Here is a 15540-nt window from a genome sequence, read left to right on the forward strand (position 1 = left end):
GATGTAATAACAGTGCAATGAAAGGGACAATATATTAAAAACTGGCCTTCAATTGAGTTTTCTAAGAAAACCCTGAACAAAATGAACACTGAAGAGAATGAATGAATCAATAACTAATATAATGGATATCACAGAGTTCAATGGTTTCCTTTAACCCAGACACTGCTATGCATAAACATGCTTGTCACCAGATTTGGTGAATTGTTCACCTCACGTGCCCAGACAGTGATCCCCTCTTTGGAAGGACCACTTTGACAGATCCGGGGATGGGCCAATAAGAGAGAGATAGCAAGAGAAGGAGATCAGGGAGGGTAAGTGCTTGCAGTGGAGGTGTTGAGACAAAAGGACAGGTACTATTCTACTGGTGAGGAGAAATACTAGTCAGTTGACAGAGAGAGACAGGCAGATAGAAAGCACAGAGCAAGATAACCTCAGATGTGTTTTTAGTGTTGGATTCAAAGACTATTATCATCATCAAACCACTCTGGAACAACAACAAAAACGGTCAAGAGGAAACCAACATCTAACCAAGAAAATATCTACAGTCGTCTCTACACCAGAAGACTGGAAAGAGAGCTGCTATACTTGTAGAGACAGGACAGAGACTGTTTCATCGTTATTATTCACCAGCCCAGGAACTGACCATCATGACACATCAGGTCAGCCGCTCTCCATTCCTCAAGCCCTTCTACACCAGGACCCCGGTTGGTGGGGTCATTCCGCGAACCCAGAGACGCCACACGCTCCCCGCCAGCGAGTTCAGGAACCTGACCCCACAGGACGCCATCAGCGTGTTCGAGATCGAGAGAGAAGGTAAGAATATCTCCAGATTCTACTGGTTACTCAGAAAATGTTGATTGTATAGGATTTGTTGGACTAGAGAGGCTTTTGGGTCTTAACAAAATGCACATTTATCTTATCATTTCTAACACATAATGACAATAGCTGTCAGTCTCCACTATATAAATAGCTAAGGAAACTAAACAATGCCATAATACCACCAAATGTGTGTTTATCCCAGATTTTTGTCCCAAAAAATGGATTGTGAATGACATCAATACACTGTGATAAGAGAACAAGCAGCCTGTAATCCCTGGTTTGTTTGTTAATCTTCCAAGATGCTTCATCTGCTCACTGACTGACCGTGTGTCTCGTCTTTCCTCCCACCAGCATTCGTCTCTGTGTCTGGTGAGTGTCCACTCACTCTTGATGAGGTGCTGAACTTCCTAAGTCAGTGTCCGGAGCTCTCCTTGGGCTGGTTTGAAGAGGGCCAGCTGGTGGCGTTCATCATCGGCTCAGGCTGGGGCAAGGAGAGACTGGAGCAGGTGAGACAGACACCACAATTTCCAGTAGCTACCTCCATTGCATATTTGGAATTGTTTTGCCCCCCCAAAAACAGACATATTCTTTTCATAATCTGAAAGGTAACCATCAATAAAATACATGTTTTTACTCTGATCATACCTGGTCATTAACCCTACCTTTGCCTTTCCCTACCCCAGGAGGCCATGACCCAACATATCCCAGAAACCTCGGCAGTGCACATCCATGTACTGTCTGTACACCGCCACGCTCGCCAGCAGGGTAAAGGTTCCATCCTGCTGTGGCGCTACCTGCAGTACCTGCGATGTGTGCCAGGCCTCCGGAGGGCCCTGCTGGTCTGTGAGGAGTTCCTGGTGCCCTTCTACCAGAAGGCAGGCTTCAAGGAAAAGGGGCCTTCTGCCATCACCGTGCCCAACCTCACCTTCCAGGAGATGGAGTACCATATCGGCGGAGCGGCCTACGCACGGCGGAACAGCGGCTGCTAGTCACTGCCGGCCATCACCACCCCGCTCATAATCACATCAATCCTAGCACTGGAACTCATCCACCATGTAAACATAGACTCTGGTCATCACAGGTGACCGTCCAGACCACACTATAGCAGACAGACAGATCCACGCACCAACCTGGTCTCAGAGCATTTCATAATATTCTGTACGTAAATTCGAGACACTCCATTTAGTATGATAGGTTACATTTGGTGTGGTTACATAAGACAGATGGTTACTTAAGGAGGGTGGGCATTTAAAACGAACATCTAGTAAAGATTGCGAGTTCAAATCTCCTCACGGACAACATTAGCAACTTTTCAACGACGTACTACTTTTTAGCTACTTTGCAACTACTTAGCATGCTATCCAAAACTTCCCCTAAGCCTAACCTTAACCCTTTAAGCAAACCCTTCACGTTTAGCTAACCTTTCACGTAACTCTAACCTTAAACCTTTTAGCTAATCTTCCCCTAAACCTAACCCTAACCTTAACACTTTAACTTAACTCATAAACTTAACCCTAACCCCTAACCTAGCTAACATTAGCCACCTAGCTAGAATTTGCAACATATTACATGTTTTGTAAAATCCTAATATATTGTATGTTTTGCAAATTCTGAACATATATAATATGAATTGTAAATCGTAATATCATACTAAATGGATTATCTCAGATTTACATACAGAATCATATGAAATGCTCTGAGACTAGGTTGCAACCACAGGTGCTCCATGAGAGAAGGCACTGCCCCATCAATCTCAGCTGCAGCACCAGCAGGCTCGGAGACACCATCTTTCAGTGCCTCACAGACAGCATCCCGACCCCCTGCAACATAGAGAGGGGACATGCACCATCGCATGAAGGGGACAAGAATGGGCTTTCTTAGAAAACAGCAACAGAAAGAAAAACAAATTGTTACTGATAACAGACTGAATCAGAATATGTTTGAGATGCAATGTCGAGTTTCTGCATACTTTGTGTATACGTCATTGAATTATCAAAGTTCGAATTTTGCAGTCCCAACATTCTCCATTGTAATTATGCTTCGTTTTGAGAGTATTTAAATTAAATGTTCCTTGCCACAAATCGTACTTTGTAGTACTATTCTCGTTTGAGGTTTGCATTACTACTAATACTACGATTAATACTACTAATACTACTATACTATTAATACTACTAATACTATTATTGTTATTGAGATACTAACTCTACTTTTGTTATTGAGATACTGTTACTGAGATACTACTATTATTGAGTTCTCTGAGTGTGATGTAAATACCATTTTATTTTTCGAAACCCCATTAGTCCTCTAGTGTGTTGAACTCTTTGGCTGTTGCTCACCTTTCGTATTAACACTATGATGTACGAAGGCGACAAAGGGAAACGATGCCACTGATTTTATAGCTCCTCATACTCCCTATAACATTGACATACATCACGGAAAACAGTGGTGCCTTCAACAAAGCCGACTGTTAGCGAACGGTAACTAATGTTCATGTCTGAAAGTAAAAGGGCAGCATCAGTCACCACAGAAAATCAGACAGACTTCACTGACGGATTTCTTTTCAAAGTTTTCTTTTTTTTACTGTTGTATTCAGTTACATACGAGTAGATAGGTAGCTAAAACACTACCTTGTTTCCATCCATCATTACTTCTGAAGAAGCAACAAACCAATCAAAGGATAGCATTTGAGTGCTCAACGTATTGTAACAAAAATATGGCAGTAGTTGGTACATTTATCAGCAAGGCACCAAAGGTATTCATGTCTGATTTGTTTGTCCCTGGTTGTTTTGAGAGGTTGCCTGAATAATTACAAAACCTACTCCTCGATTGTGAGTGTTAAAAACATGAAAATACAAATTTAAACATTTGAAAAACATACAGACATATTTCCTTCTGTCTATTGTACCAGTGATGACTCCTCCAAACCCTGCCTTTTACGTGAAGAGAGAGAGAAATGTGTGAAGGGCTTAGATAAGGGGATAGACCATACCCTTCTCTCATTGGTCAGTGGAGGAGAGAAAATGGTGTGTGTGTGTGTGGGGGGTGAAAAGAATGTGATTAATGCAAGTCCTCATGACGAGTGCAGTGGCATTCCTACTTATTCATACAGACAGCCCAAGTAAAAAACACAAGCATATTGTCATCAGAGTTCAGTTCACAGAGCCAGAGGAGAGGGAGCTCCGAACAGGACCCCCCCTCCCCTTTAGCCACACTATAGGGCAGAACAGAGACAAGGATAGGTTGATAACACCTGCCAATCGATGCCTCTTGACCTGACGCCCCTCCTCTGGCGCTATCTTCCCCCTCCTCAGTGGAGGTGGGCGTTGAGGTCATACTTCTCACAGAACTTGTCTGTGAAGGGGATGCAGGTGAGCAGTTCACACCAGTCACACTTGATGGGGTAGACATAGAAAAGCACCACGAGGCCGGCGAACAGCCCCAAGAACACCACCAGGAAGACGATGATCTGCAGCCGCTTGCGGTACATGTCCATGCGTCCGAAGCTGATGTAGGGCAGGAAGGCGAAGGACAAGAAGAAGCCAGAGATGAAGCCAAAGATGTGGGCAAAGTTGTCGATCCAGGGCAGCAGGCCGAAGGCGAAGAGGAAGAGCACCACACACAGCAGCTTGATGAAGGCCCGCCACGGCTGGGCCAGGATCTGCCAGCTCTGGAACAGCTCCACAAACAGGCAGGCCAGGATGCCAAACTGGGAGCCTGCCGGACCCACCTGACGGAGGGAGGGGGAGAGAGAGGGACCGGTCAGTCAGTGGAAAAGGTCAACATAGAAATACTCAGCACCTAGACACATTCTATTAGACACATTCTATGAGCTGCACAAAACAATGAAAGATCCCCCCCCCCCCCAGTCTGAACCATACATCTAGTCTGTCTCATCTGACACCATTACCAGTCATGTGTTCTGAGCTGTCCAAATTGAAGCCTACATATTGAGGTGTGTGTGTTAGTGTGTGTTATGGGGGAGACCTCTGCTCTGTAGGGCAGGAAGATGGCGCTGGCTAGGTTGCCGGTGATGCCAGACAGGATGTATACGATGGAGATCCTCAGCCAGCCTGCCAGCTTCTCCAGGTCTCTCAGGATGGTCATCTGGAAGCACACTGACACCATGCAGTGAAGGATCCTACAGGGTGACAGAAAGACACGTTACACCATGCAGTGAAGGATCGTACAGGGGGACAGAAAGACACGTTACACCATGCAGTGAAGGATCCTACAGGGTGACAGAAAGACACGTGACACCATGCAGTGAAGGATCATACAGGGGGACAGAAAGACACGTTACACCATGCAGTGAAGGATCCTACAGGGGGACAGAAAGACACGTTACACCATGATGTGAGAGATCCTGCAGGGGGACAGAAAGACACGTTACACCATGCAGTGAAGGATCCTACAGGGGGACAGAAAGACATGCTACACCATGATGTGAGAGATCTCTAGTTTATCCAGCATCAATATGTCTCTGCTGTCTGTCTATCTCCTCAGGCCTAATGAGGGCTACTGCCTGCAGAGAGGGCATTTCCTTCAATTACCCCGGGGAGGAGAGGAGAGAGAGGAGAGAGAGGAGAGAGAGAGAGAGAGAGAGAGAGAGAGAGAGAGAGAGAGAGAGAGAGAGAGAGAGAGGAGAGAGAGGAGAGGAGACAGAGGAGAGAGAGGAGACAGAGAAGAGAGAGGAGAGAGAGGAGACAGAAGAGAGAGGAGAGAGAGAGAGAGGAGAGAGAGGAGAGAGATAGGAGATAGAGAGAGGAGAGAGAGGAGAGAGAGGAGAGAGAGGAGACAGAGGAGAGAGAGGAGAGAGAGGAGACAGGAGAGAGAGGAGAGAGAGAGAGGAGAGAGAGGAGAGAGAGAAGAGAGATAGGAGATAGAGAGAGGAGAGAGAGGAGAGAGAGAGGAGAGAGAGGAGAGAGAGAGAGAGAGGAGAGAGAGGAGAGAGAGAAGAGAGATAGGAGAGAGAGGAGAGAGAGAAGAGAGATAGGAGATAGAGAGAGGAGAGAGAGGAGAGAGAGAGGAGAGAGAGGAGAGAGTTGAGAGAGAGAGGAGACAGATAAGAGGCAGCAGAGAGATGGAGGACTGCTACTCTGCTCCCTCCTCTTCCTCCGAGTGGCACGTTAGTGTACACACTCAGCTCCTTCTACTAATATAGGCTCATGACATCTGCGCTGTGGGACCACTGACATTCTGACAGAAGAAGTCAAAGACATTAATGAGGTGCTTGAAGAAGGAGTTATTGGAGAAAGTGTACATGACACATAATAAATCAGTGAGAGGACACATAATTGGTCACCCAATGGAACGAATCGTAGGCCACCCTTCTGCCTCATTATAATACAGCTGCTCCAGGGATGTCTAACAGTACAGTCCCGGCCGAATGTATTAAATGCCGCTAAGATGGGCAGAGGATTTGTGATGAAATGGCAGAGGCAGGCAGCCACTTACCCAGCGTGCAGGAAGAGAGAGAGCCACAGTCTGTAGAACTGGTCTGGGATCTCTGGGTTGAGGAAAGGCAGCAGGCCACACACATCATCCATGCAGTGAACCTGGGGGAGGAGGTAGACTACATCACATACAGGACACCATCTCTCTCTTTGTCTCTGTACACACACACACACGCACGCACGCACGCACACACACACACACACACACACACACACACACACACACACACACACACACACACACACACACACACACACACACACACACACACACACACACACAGATACCCACCGGATTTACAATAACTTATTTTACTGCCATGCAGTTCTAAGACAAACATGTCGCTGCAAGTACCAGTAGTAGAGGATGGATTTTCATTTGACACATGTTGTGGAATGAATACATCCTGTTTATAATGAAGAGCCTTCCGTGTGAATATATTTACTTGTGCCCTGGATATTCTGTAGCTCAGAGCAGAGGGGATTACAGTGAGGACAGTTTGCCTACTCAGTAGGGTATTGTGTGGCACCCTGTAGGGTGATTAAACACTATCCACTCTGACAGCTTAGGTCTTCCTCTGCTCCTCAACGGCTGCCTCCGACTCAGCCTGTCTCATTAACCTAGTCGGAACGGGGCCGGGGTTATGGTCCGCGTTGTCTTTTGTAGGACGCGGGCTATCGTATCCATCATACTAGCTAGCCACTGAAGATGACTTGGCAATATCCTAACTCAACGTAATAGTCCGATATTCATTGAGTAGAGAGATGCTTACTTACTTGGGAGCAGAGAGTAGCCTCCTCGTGGAAGTAGCCCTTCATGAAGTCACAATACTCCCTGGACGTGATCTCACACCTGAGGAACGGGAGAACCACAGCATGACCTCGTGGCCACACACTCCCATTGACTCCTCCCCTTCATGTGCACTAATAGGTCATGAACAAGACACATGGTGACCACTACACTGCTTACATATTGCTGCTTTACCAGATCAGTGCAGATGAAGGCAAGAGGGGAGAGGAAGTCCATGTAGATTATTGAGATGCAGCCCCCTGCCTTGTTTAAGCATCCATCTACATGTACCACAGACACAGGCAAATCAACACCAGAGTGTCTATAGTAAATAGACTCCCAGGAATGTGTGTGTGGTGTCTGGCGTGACTGTTTGCATGTCTGGTTTTGTATGTAGGCTCTCCTCACCTCCCTTTTGTGCCGATGCAGCAGGGCCGGCCTGTGATGGTGCAGTCTATGTGAGGCAGGTTGGTGTGGTTCCCTGTGTTGTACCTGGTGCAAACCTAAAAACACAGCCAGAGGTAACAAGGAGACACTGACTGATTGACAGGTCCTCTGACCTCTCACCCTCTCATCATGACCAACGGGGTTACACAGTACTCACTGGCCACATGGTGATGTCGTCAGGCCATTCATGCGGTGCCACCGATGCTGGCTCGAGACAAATCCTGTTGTGGGGTGAAAAATATTGATGAAATATTAGTATGGATACACAGTTCAGTCCGTGGTCCCAATAAGCACACAGTGCAACAACAGTAGCATGAGGAGTGTGACGGCGTACTGCTGAATGTCAGAGTGGTTCTCTCACCGGGGGTCCTGATGGCACACTGAGCCGTACTGCCTGTCTCTGCCCTCCAGCTGAGGGGTGCTGGGATGACCAGGCCACTTCACCCACACGGCCAGAGTACTCTGAGGCAAAACAAAGATCGAAAGGAAAAAATATTGACCCCTGAATAGCTCTTTCGTGGAGGTAGAGTACAAAAGAGTGAGAGAGAGAGAGCGAGAGAGAATAGGTCGGCTCAGGGACTCACGACTCACCGAACACTCCTCCTCTGAGGTCTGTAGACAGCCGGAGCGGTCGTTGCGCACACAGCAGGCAGAGTCTCTCTCTATGTCTCTCTTGTCCCGGATCAGGTCGTGCACCTGCTGGTCCTGACGCATGCAGGGAGAGTACTTGGCCCCCAGGTGGATCAGAGCCTCCTAACGAGGGAGACAGATGGCATGCAGACAGTCAGGAATAGACACATAGAACACCCTCCCTTTATCAGGCCTAGTTAAAGCGCTCACATAAGTACCTTCCAAACTGAAAGGATCGGACATATCTGGTCATGGAACAGAATGTTTGAATGAACAAAAGGGGAGCAATGTGAATGTGCTTACTGAACTGGGCCCGACCCAGAAGTTCTCTTGTTGTACAAACTTGACATTTTCATATACACCTTTGTTTCTTAGAACCTGTGGAGGAAAACATTTCACATTTCAAGTTGATCCTGGAAGGATGGAATAGAAGGTCATAATGACTGTAAGGCCATTGTAAAGCTGTAATGATTCGTTCAGACGTTTCTTGATTTTAGTTTAGGATTTTTTGATTGAAGTTTCACTGCACGGTTAGGAGCTAGTGACACAAGCATCTCACTGCACTGTTAGGAGCTAGTGACACAAGCATTTCACTGCACTGTTAGGAGCTAGTAACACAAGCATTTCACTGCACTGTTAGGCGCTAGTAACACAAGCATCTCACTGCACTGTTAGGCGCTAGTAACACAAGCATCTCACTGCACTGTTAGGCGCTAGTAACACAAGCATCTCACTGCACTGTTAGGAGCTAGTACCACAAGCATTTCACTGCACTGTTAGGAGCTAGTAACACAAGCATCTCACTGCACTGTTAGGAGCTAGTAACACAAGCATCTCACTGCACTGTTAGGCGCTAGTAACACAAGCATCTCACTGCACTGTTGGGAGCTAGTACCACAAGCATTTCACTGCACTGTTAGGAGCTATTAACACAAGCATCTCACTGCACTGTTAGGCGCTAGTAACACAAGCATCTCACTGCACTGTTAGGAGCTAGTAACACAAGCATTTCACTGCACTGTTAGGAGCTAGTAACACAAGCATCTCACTGCACTGTTAGGCGCTAGTAACACAAGCATTTCACTGCACTGTTAGGCGCTAGTAACACAAGCATTTCACTGCACTGTTAGGCGCTAGTAACACAAGCATCTCACTGCACTGTTGGGAGCTAGTACCACAAGCATTTCACTGCACTGTTAGGAGCTAGTAACACAAGCATCTCACTGCACTGTTAGGCGCTAGTAACACAAGCATCTCACTGCACTGTTAGGAGCTAGTAACACAAGCATTTCACTGCACTGTTAGGAGCTAGTACCACAAGCATTTCACTGCACTGTTAGGAGCTAGTAACACAAGCATCTCACTGCACTGTTAGGCGCTAGTAACACAAGCATTTCACTGCACTGTTAGGCGCTAGTAACACAAGCATCTCACTGCACTGTTAGGAGCTAGTAACACAAGCATCTCACTGCACTGTTAGGCGCTAGTAACACAAGCATCTCACTGCACTGTTAGGAGCTAGTAACACAAGCATCTCACTGCACTGTTAGGCGCTAGTAACACAAGCATCTCACTGCACTGTTAGGCGCTAGTAACACAAGCATCTCACTGCACTGTTAGGCGCTAGTAACACAAGCATCTCACTGCACTGTTAGGCGCTAGTAACACAAGCATCTCACTGCACTGTTATGAGCTAGTAACACAAGCATTTCACTGCACTGTTAGGAGCTAGTAACACAAGCATTTCACTGCACTGTTAGGAGCTAGTAACACAAGCATTTCACTGCACTGTTAGGAGCTAGTAACACAAGCATTTCACTGCACTGTTAGGCGCTAGTAACACAAGCATTTCACTGCACTGTTAGGCGCTAGTAACACAAGCATCTCACTGCACTGTTAGGCGCTAGTAACACAAGCATTTCACTGCACTGTTAGGAGCTAGTAACACAAGCATTTCACTGCACTGTTAGGCGCTAGTAACACAAGCATCTCACTGCACTGTTAGGAGCTAGTAACACAAGCATCTCACTGCACCCGCAATAACACCTGCTAAACTGCGTACGCGACCAATAAACTTTGATTTGATTTGACCAGGGAAGTGAGGTGGTACTCACAGAATCAACCGTCTCGTGCTGGGAGAAGCCCACGGGGGCGATGCCATAGATGCAGACAGCCAGGATGGTGATCAGCAAGTGGACAACGGTGATCCAGTATGTAAAGAAAGGCCTGATGGAAACACAATGTCCATATTAGAAAACAACGGTTTAAACACAGAAGTGCTCTACTCTACACCGATGGTCTCATGTATTAAACACGCTGAGCCTCAGCATGGTCTTAGAGACCATTACCTATGGTCATCCATGTCCTCTATCTGCCTCTTCACATAGCTGTCGATGCGCTTGCGGTAGGTGCGGTTGGTGAGCTTTCCCACCATGCCCAGTCCGTAGGGCCTCTTCTCCCGAGCGAACAGCTTCTTGACGGGCACAACGATGCGCTGCCCCCGTCGCTGTCCGTTCACACTCACCACCTCCTGCCGCAAGGGCACCTTGGGCGGTCCTGGGGTTCCCTCTTTGGCCTTACGCCACCCTCGCTCCAGAGGCCTGGGAGGGGAGGGGAGACAGAGAGGAGGGGTAAAGCCAGTTTAAAGAGGAACCCACCACAGAAACACCCGTGGGGAGAGTGTAGGTTCTCTTTAAACCGAACACTGTGTCGTCACAACTGAATGGTTCACTGAGATGCTCTGGTGTATTGGATATTGGCGACAGGAAACCAAAGATACTCTAGTCGTTTCAGATGTTTCGGTGTACTAGTTGTCATGATGAGTGGGCCTGACTCACAGCATGAGATGGCTCCTCTCCAGTTCACTCTTGTCCAGAGCGCTGCCGGTCAGCTCCGTCTCGTCCAGCTTACTGCCCTCCTCCTGCACCACATCCATCACAGCCGCGTCCGACGGAGACTCAAACACCTCGTCAGCGTACGTGGACAACTCCTCCTGCATCAGATAGTCCTGGGGGAGGGATTGGGAGGGGGTAGGCCAGGTCTGAGAACAGTAGTGGGTGGGAACTAGGCACAGGAGAGTTCCCTGGTCAACTCACACATGGTTTAGGAAGAACTCCTGGTCCTAATGAAAACACACACTAACTGGTCGGCCAATCACAGGCCTTTAGACTCTATCCCAGGCTGCAACTCTGTTAGAGACCTCCAGGGGGTGCTGTATGCCTGAGATGAGTTTCTAACTACAGAGTAGACGAGGACATGTCCTTACTCTGGCGAAGAAGGATGTGTCCAGCTCATCAGGTAAGTCCACCACGTCCTCTTCCATGAAGCTGGCAGGGGTGAAGCTGCGTCTCTGCATCCGCCGCAGGGTTGCGTTTTCCCGCAGGGAGCGCCCCTGATATGCACACACACACATGACAACACAACACACACTATAAGCTGTCACCTAGCACAGCAGGACAATACGGAGCTGACCGGCACACACACACACACACACACACACACACACACACACACACACACACACACACACACACACACACACACACACACACACACACACACACACACACACACACACACACACACACACACACACACACACACACTAACATTGAGTTGAGTGTATTTTTGCATGTCAGAAAATGTTGGGGACAGTACCTCATAATTATAATACATGCATAGTAGGCATATCAGAGCTTGTGGAGCCATGTTCGTTCATTCCTCCACGTCACTCTTGCACTTCCAAAACGGTACGCTCTTTCATAACAGTAGTCCTAAGCACGGCACTGCTGCTCCTGAACATGCAACACAGCGCATAGTGGTCTCCCTCAACACAACACAGAGATAATGTCTCCTTTCGAAAATAAATGTGTCCGTCCCCGATGGAACTCGGTGCTGTTCTAGAACGCCGGAGGCCGACTGATTCCACACAACTGATCAGGCCATGCTGTTTCACCGAGGGTACCTTATCGATTAAGGGAAGAGTTTGGTCATAGTGGTACTGGGTGGGTATGGTTTGGATCTGTGTGTACAGTAACAGTAGAGGGCTTTAGCAGCTGACCGTCTCTAAAAGAATGAATCACTTCCTTCAATAGAATGTCTCGTCACACAGCAAGCTCACCTTAACCAGAGCTGCTGCTGCCCTGAAGCTCATCTTGGCGACAGACTCCCTCTTGCGTCGCCGCGGCAGCCGGTTGAGGCCTGAGCGGGAGGAGGTGAAGGAGCAGAGGGAGGCGGCGCCGGGGGTGACGGGGGTCTGGGGCACGCTGTAACCGTCCACCTCCTCCACCATACGGAACGCGCGCCCCCTCGCCAACGGGTCCACGATCTGAAGATGACAGACACATCGGTTAGGAGCGGGCTATCTAGGACTGAGTGTATATTGTGAAACTGGATTGTGGTCGAATAATCTACCGAGATTCTAATTGAAAAAAATACGGTGGGTACCACAGGAGACAAATATTGATACATCCTAAAATATGTTGTCAAGATCCACAATGAAACCCTCACTGAAGTACAAAAGTACTATAGGCAATAATGACCCAAATATATAGATGACAGAGGCATCATACCTTCTGCATGCCAAAGGCATGTGCTGAGGAGGGTACGTAGAGGGGCGGGGGCGTCTCGGTGCTGGTCAGAGAGATGTTGTCCTGACTGGACAGGTCCATCTGCCGGATCACCTGGGGCTTCAGACGGCCATAGCGCATGCTGCAGTGGCGCAGACTCTTCCTCTGCCATTTCTGAGTGGCATCGCCGTCCTTACTGACCCCGAACCAGTCCGCTGTGCCCCTGACACCACAAACACCAGCCACTCAGTCCGCGGGAAGCACACATCTCATCTCATAAACTCCACCCTACCCACAGAACTCTCTCTGATCAGCTAGTTCCCCAGTACTTCTCTCGTAGAGGGAGTCTGCTAACTCCAGCTATCTAGCACAGAGTGCATCAGTAAATGGCCAGAGAGATTTAGAGCTGTTATTAGATGTCCCTGCTCAAAGCCCTGTTCGGAAGACTGGGTTGGCAAACATGCAATGGACCGATAACGCCACACTTCTCAGGAAAAGAAAAAATGACTAATTGTTCTTGACTGCACTAGTAATAGACCATCAGCCAGAGAGAGGGAATAAGCCCGGACATGTTCCAGTCCAGGCACACACCCACCCACACACACAAACACACACACGCACACACCCACCGACCCACACACACACACACACACCGTCTCTCTCATGGGTCCGGTGTATATTGTATTACTTTGCCTGCCTTTGCAGCATTACAGCACAGTAATAAAGTCAAACATTTGAATCAATGTAAAAGACTGAACTTTCTCCACTCTCAAAGCATGCTGGAGGCATTCTGTTGCTGGAAGAAAATCTGTCCATTTCCTCCAGATGACTAACTTTAGAATAAAGACATTTTTGGAATGGACTATTCTATTACAATTTGAGTTTTACAACTATTTTACAACCTGGTTCCTTGCACTGAAAGTAGTCTATGGGCCAGGATAAACTCATCTACAGTTCAGTTCTCTTTAAACATCCACTACAAACTTCAGCTAACTTTAGCCGCTACAGACTTTTTTCCTTTTACGAGTCGGGCTCCCGACGTGAATGATATACTGCTCTCCCGGGAACAGACCCAGATTCTTCTGAGAATTTGTAGGTGACCGAATAAACCCCCACTTCTACGAGCAAACGTGCAATCTTTGGAAAATAAAATTGTCGTCCTACGTGGAAGATTAAACTACCAACAGGACATTCAAAGCTGTAATATCTTACGCTTCACGGAGTCGTGGCTGAACGAAGACATTATCAACATACAGGTGGCTGGCTATACGCTTTATCGGCAGGATAGAACAGCGGCGTCTGGTAAGACGGCGGCAGACTATGTCTTTTTGTAAATAATAGCTGTTGCACGATATCTAAGGAAGTCTCAAGGTTTTGCTCGCCTGAGGTTGAGTATCTCATGATAAGCTGTAGACCACACTATCAACCAAGAGAGTTTTCAGCTGTATTTTTCGTAGCTGTCCACATACCACCATAGACTGATGCTGCTACTAAGACGGCACTCAATGAGTTGTATTCAGCCATAAGCAAACAGGAAAACGCTCACCCAGAGGCGGCGCTCCTTGTAGCCGGGGACATTAATGAAGAGAAACTTAAATCCGTCTTACCAAATTTCTAGCAGCATGTTAAATGTGCAACCAGAGGGGGGGGGAAGTCTGGACCACCTTTAGCCACACACAGAGACGCATACAAAGCTCTCCCTCACCCTCCATTTGGCAAATCTGACCATAATTCTATCCCCCTGATTCCTGCTTACAAGCTAAAATAGCAGGAAGTACCCATTACTCGCTCAATAAGGAAGTGGTCAGATGAAGCAGATGCTAAGCTACAGGACTGTTTTGCTAACACAGACTGGAATAATGTTCCTGGTTTCCTCCGATGGCATTGAGGAGGAATCACATCAGTCATTGGCTTCATCAATAAGTGCATCGATGACGTCGTCCCAACAATAACTGTACGTACATACCCCAACCAGAAGCCATGGATTATAGGCAACATCCGCACTGAGCTGAAGGCTTGAGCTGCTGTTTTCAAGGAGTGGGACTCTAACCCGGAAGCTTATAATAAATCCCGCTATGCCCTCCGACGAACCATCAAACGGCAAAGCGTCAATACAGGACTAAGATCGAATCGTACTACATCGGCCATGATGGATGTGGCAGAGCTTGCAAACCATTACAGACTACAAAGGGAAGCACAGCCGAGAGCTGGCCAGTGACAGAAGCCTATCAGACTAGCTAAACTACCTCTATGCTCGCTTCGATGAACATAACACTGAAACATGCATGAGAGCACCAGCTGTTCCGGAAGACTGTGTGACCACGCACTCCGCAGCCGATGTGAGTAAGACCTTTAAACAGGTCAACATTCACAAGGTCAGAGGGATTACCAGGACGTGTACTGCGAGCATGCACTGACCAACTGGCAAGTGTCTTCACTGATATTTTCAACCTCTCCCTGTCCGAGTCTGTAATACCAACATGTTTCAAGCAGACTACCATGGTCCCTATGCCCAAGAACACTAAGGTAACCTGCCTAAATGGCTACCGACCCGTAGCATTCACGTCTGTAGCCATGAATTATCCCAGAGACCCACTCCAATTTGCATACCGCTCTAACAGATCCACAGATGATGCCATCTCTATTATACTCCACACTGCCCTGTTCCACCTGGACAAAAGGAACACCTATGTGAGAATGCTATTCATTAACTACAGCTCAGTGTTCAACACCATAGTGCCCTCAAAGCTCATCAATAAGCTAAGGACCCTGGGACTAAACACCTCCCTCTGCAACTGGATCCTGGACTTCCTGACGGGCCGTCTCCAGGTGG

General features: G+C 47.7%; 2 protein-coding genes across 4 annotated transcripts in view; one reads left to right on the forward strand and one right to left on the reverse strand.

The window, feature by feature from the left end:
• The first annotated feature begins 311 nt into the window (after positions 1-311).
• Positions 312-3681, forward strand: LOC124015435 (serotonin N-acetyltransferase-like). Its single transcript, XM_046330621.1, has 3 exons — positions 312-813; positions 1171-1325; positions 1503-3681. The coding sequence occupies exons 1-3, from the start codon at positions 648-650 to the stop codon at positions 1806-1808; spliced, it is 627 nt and encodes a 208-aa protein (XP_046186577.1). The 5' UTR covers positions 312-647; the 3' UTR covers positions 1809-3681.
• LOC124015434 (inactive rhomboid protein 1) overlaps positions 3237-15540 on the reverse strand; it is a 50755-nt gene continuing 38451 nt past the window's right edge. Inside the window, exons 5-19 of one of the 3 annotated variants that reach the window (XM_046330618.1) lie at positions 12711-12930; positions 12260-12466; positions 11405-11530; positions 10977-11146; positions 10488-10739; positions 10254-10365; positions 8443-8517; positions 8101-8262; positions 7871-7971; positions 7667-7730; positions 7471-7565; positions 7050-7125; positions 6274-6374; positions 4804-4957; positions 3237-4546 (exon numbers count right to left, since the gene is read on the reverse strand). In XM_046330618.1, the coding sequence (XP_046186574.1) occupies positions 4127-4546; positions 4804-4957; positions 6274-6374; positions 7050-7125; positions 7471-7565; positions 7667-7730; positions 7871-7971; positions 8101-8262; positions 8443-8517; positions 10254-10365; positions 10488-10739; positions 10977-11146; positions 11405-11530; positions 12260-12466; positions 12711-12930 (2335 nt within the window). In that variant the 3' untranslated portion in view covers positions 3237-4126. Of the gene's footprint in view, positions 4547-4803; positions 4958-5188; positions 5228-6273; positions 6375-7049; positions 7126-7470; positions 7566-7666; positions 7731-7870; positions 7972-8100; positions 8263-8442; positions 8518-10253; positions 10366-10487; positions 10740-10976; positions 11147-11404; positions 11531-12259; positions 12467-12710; positions 12931-15540 lie in introns of those variants that run through there. The other 2 variants (XM_046330619.1, XM_046330620.1) reach the window with 2 other exon arrangements.

This window comes from Oncorhynchus gorbuscha, linkage group LG26 (genome assembly GCF_021184085.1).
Source record: "Oncorhynchus gorbuscha isolate QuinsamMale2020 ecotype Even-year linkage group LG26, OgorEven_v1.0, whole genome shotgun sequence".
NCBI lineage: Eukaryota > Metazoa > Chordata > Actinopteri > Salmoniformes > Salmonidae > Oncorhynchus > Oncorhynchus gorbuscha.